General features: G+C 41.3%; 1 protein-coding gene across 1 annotated transcript; it reads right to left on the minus strand.

The window, feature by feature from the left end:
• Window positions 1–2,241: 2,241 nt before the first annotated feature.
• POLR2D (polymerase (RNA) II (DNA directed) polypeptide D) lies at window positions 2,242–3,830 on the minus strand (the record flags this gene model as incomplete). The annotated part of the gene is made up of 3 exons (XM_010010186.1): window positions 2,242–2,320; window positions 3,092–3,187; window positions 3,650–3,830. Coding segments are annotated over 3 exons (356 nt in total), but the record flags the coding sequence as incomplete, so codon positions are not given.
• Window positions 3,831–4,443: the final 613 nt, after the last annotated feature.

The raw sequence follows: 4,443 nt of genomic DNA on the forward strand, positions 1-4,443 counted from the left end.
GCTTCCAGAGCGCATGGGGTCGCGCGTCTCGCCTAACCGCGCAGCTCTGTGTTCCTGTACTGCTTCACGTTCGTACTCCACAGGTTCACCACACAGCCAGGCGCTACGCAGAACTGCAACTGCCTTGGATGTCTTACCTTCTTCTAACCCCTCCCGATTACGGGGTTTCAAAGCACAACAATCAAGAACAACTGATCTCAAGGATCACAATTACCTGCTTGAAGAGGATGGTGCAAGTCTCCTGAGATCACCTTTGGATGACTAAGTCTGTTACGCTCATCCTTGGGAGGCTCGTGTTAGCTTACAGAGATATCAATGAGTAGTAATACCTCCCAATTGCATCTATTACATCCCTTCACCCAGAATTGTAGCTGAAGAGGTGCAGAATCATAGAATCACACACTGGTTTGGGTTGGAAGGGACCTTAAAGCTCATCCAGTTCCAACCCCCTGCCACGGGCAGGGACACCTTCCACTAGAGCAGGTTGCTCCAAGCCCCTGTGTCCAGCCTGGCCTTGAGCACTGCCGGGGATGGGGCAGCCACAGCTTCTCTGGGCATCCTGTGCCAGCACCTCAGCACCCTCACAGGGAAGAACTTTTTCCTAAGTTGGGGGAGAGGAAGGGGGATTGTGCTGAATAAAAATGACTTCCCATTAAGATAGCCTGTGTATTTAAAAGATGAAAATGTCTCAAAGCTTCTTGAACAGAAACATTTTACAGGACAAACTGAGTTACGATGGGAGCAGCTACTGGAAGATGTATCAAAAGGGGCCACTGAAGTTTATAAAATAAAGATTGACCATGCCACCTTGCTTTTGTATTTAATTAAATCTTTGCTCTTTAGTTATAATTATTCTGATCCAGTCAAAGTTACTATGGTTAATTAGAAAAGCATGCCTGGTTTATTGGCTTGCAGGAGATGTAATGCCACTAAAGCACAGAAATAAATGCTATTTTGAGGTAAAGTGCTTCAGCTGAAGTAACCCATCCAGCTGTCATGAAATGAACGAACTAGCTTGGCCTTCCAACATAGCACCAACATTAAGTTTCCAGCAAGAGCTGAAATAATACCGTATTTCTCTCCCTTTTGCAACAACAGTGTAACTCTTGCTTATCATCATAAGTAGTGCCTTAACACACCTGTCTTACTCTCTGTCCCAGCTTTCCTCCAAAATTGTCTTTATTCCAGGTGTGGTGGTACAATTATTACTATTAAAGATTTGAGAGGGCTGACTAAGAAGTTTATCCCAACTAAAAGCTAACAGTCTGTGATGGTTGCCAACTCCCACTTCTGAGCTAAGGTAACTCTAAGTGTGCCACCACCACAGGCTCCACCACCAGAAACCATCACTCCACAGTGTTATGTCATTTACTGTTTGATTCTTAGGACTGTGGCCATCAGCAAGCTACTGAAGGAGCCCAGCCCTCCCAGGATGGATACCTGGCTTTCCTAACATCAAAATTATTGCTTTTCCTCACCTATACATTGGTGATACAGAGAACAATATACACTGCGTATAGAGAACAGGGAAGCAAAGAGGGAGATGCTGCCCAAATGTTCTCTCACTATGATCATAGTTAATAATGCCTCTTATGCACTTTGAGTCCCCAGATCTCCAACACAGACTAATAATCACTGGATCTGTTTAACAAAAAGGTCCTCATTAATGAAATCATAACATGCACCCAGTGTTTATGAACCACATGGCCTTAATTAGAAATATCTTTTAATTTACACTAAACAATAATAAGAAATTACTGAAGCTGTAAAAATCCACTGCATTGATCAAACAATAAAAAAAGAAAACACCACAGAAATTGATGTCACCATTCAACAAGGCTCCCGAGAGTCAAGGACAAGTTTCTCCATCTCCTTTACAAGTTCACCAAAAAAAAAAAAATTCACATCTACATTTCTGCTGAAAAAAACACAACAACAGAAACACATTGAAAATTTCCAAATCAGGGAAGGGGATTTAGAAGGAACTTGAGCCACTGGGAAAAGGCTTTTCAGGTTCTTTGGCTTTCACGATACAGGCACCCTTGCCAACACACATGTGAAACAAACCAAAAAGATGGCATTGATCTCCAGTCTGAATGCACCTATGGATGACACAGTACTGGAATACCCTGTATCCATAACTTCCCTTACTCAGCCTGGAGCTGGACTGGTCCAGACGGCTAAGACACAGTCCAAGTTCCCAGGTTTTTCTGTTTCAGATAAAAGGGTTGAGTGTTAACCTTAATACTGGAAGCTGCGTTTAGTCTGAATGTCATCAAGAATCTGCTGTAATTCCTCATCTTCAAACCGGCCCTCCAGGCTGCAAGATAAGAACAGCGAGGATACATTAAAGCTTTTAGAAGTAATCTCGTTCCCCTAGATTAATTCCATTCTCCCCCATCAGTCTCAACACCATCATTATCCACCTGTATGCTACCACCAGGAACCACCTACAACGTACAAATACCACGCTAACCCCTATGCAGTGCCTCCTCTCTAAAGTGACAGAACTCCATCCTGCCCCGAACCTTCTCCTGAGTAATTTCAAAATGTTTTATCAAAAAGGTAAGGTGCAGGTCTAAACAGACTCTAAATGAAGTCTGTGTAGCTGCATGGTCATAAGCCAGTCCAGTCTCGCTATGAAATCTTTAACGTATAAGGAAGAAACTGTAATTCAGATGCATGTTCTGTTCCCTCCTCTATCTCAGGCCATGAGGCAACAAATCAAAATAGGAAGAAGTTACTACTTGTACATCATTCACGAAGTTCATAGGAGCATTGTCATTTGCTCTAATGGAAGAAAATAAAAACAGAACACAAACCAAAACAACCAACAAACACAACCACAGCTGGGTGGGCTAAGTCCCCCAATTTAAGCTGTTTACACTTAATCCAGTAAACATTGTCTGAGGTGCATTAGGGACACTTACAAACAGTGCTTCATTGTCATATCAATGGGTAGGTGAAGAAAGACCAAGACCAGAGCATTTCCATCAACAGAGCTGGACTGAAGAGAGGGCATCTGCCCGTAGCTGGCTTTAGATCATGGAAAAAGTACAAATCAATCTTTTTATGATACATAAATGCTCACCTAGGAATCAAAGCTTTTGCCTCCTCAGCTGTCTCTGGACACAAGTTAGCCAAACATGCCAATTCAAATTTATGGAGCTTTTTCTGGAGCAGCAAACTGTAAGGAAAGACAACAACTTGGTGGAATTAAAAGAAAGAAAGAAATATAAAAGGGCATAAACTAAACCAAATAGGTCTATTTTTTTCATTCTGGTTTTGGTACTGAAGCCAATGATTTTTTCAGGAGGAAAGACTCATTATATAATTGCATAGAGAAAAAAAACAGGCACATGTGTTCACTTCCCCTGTATCACTCTACAAAGTCCAGAAAATCCTCCTGTTTAATGCAACCAGCTGTCATATAAACACTGGAAACAAAAGCCGTTCAGGAGGCTTGGCCTAGACAAAGTACAGCCCTCCAAGAAGAACTACGATCAAATTTCTGCCCTCTTCAGAAAGACAAGATTCAGAATTACAGCACAAATCAGAAAACACCACTGAGCTGGACTTTCATAAAGCTGCATCAATAATAAACAGCAAATTCTCCAGTACACTCTTACACCCTAACTTTTCCACTCACCTTCGGACGCTGGCAATGGTTTCCCGGTTTTTGAAGCGGCTGAAGCGCGCTGTGTAGTTCAAGGTCTTCATGAAGACTTCTGAAAGCTCCTGCTCATCTTCTGCACTCTCATTCTGTTGCTTACGATGCTCAAGCAGCATATGTACTTCTGAATTTAGAAGAGTTTCCGCAGTTTCAAATTCTATATTCAAATGAGTGAACACCAGCAGGAAAAAAAAGGCAAAGCATGGATGAAAAAGTGCATTTACAGAGGTTTTGTGGGTAAGTTTGGCTTTGGACAATAAGGAAATGAACAGCGTGTTTCCAAGTAATTGTGCAAGCCCTTTCACTAGTGATTGGGCAGAATTTCCTACTGAGAATGATGGTAAAAATTACACCACTTTGAGCGATAATCCAATGTGTTTGTCTTCTTGACCACACATTTTACATTTGCAGCCCTAACCTTCTGATTTGTCACAGTTTTGCAATGTGGGGTTTTTTTTCACCTGCTTTTGACAGAACTTAAGTAATGTATAACTTGTTTTAGAGAAAAATATTTACAACTGTAATACTCAAAAAATTCAGAAGTGATGCCTATGGAAGCCTCTGAATTCTTAAAGTAAATGTGGATGCTGCTGAATGTTTAAAAAAAAGGCTTCATTTACTTCAAAGGTTAATTGACCTGCTGACATTTTATCATCAGAAAAAAAGTTGTAACCAATCTTAATAGATTCCCTCTCTCCCCTCTTTTTAGCCAACTCTCTGTTGGTTTTGTTCATTATCACTGTACTTATTCCAATAACAAGGTCTTTCAA

Source organism: Nestor notabilis, unplaced genomic scaffold, assembly GCF_000696875.1.
Source record: "Nestor notabilis isolate BGI_N333 unplaced genomic scaffold, ASM69687v1 Scaffold33712, whole genome shotgun sequence".
Lineage (NCBI taxonomy): Eukaryota > Metazoa > Chordata > Aves > Psittaciformes > Psittacidae > Nestor > Nestor notabilis.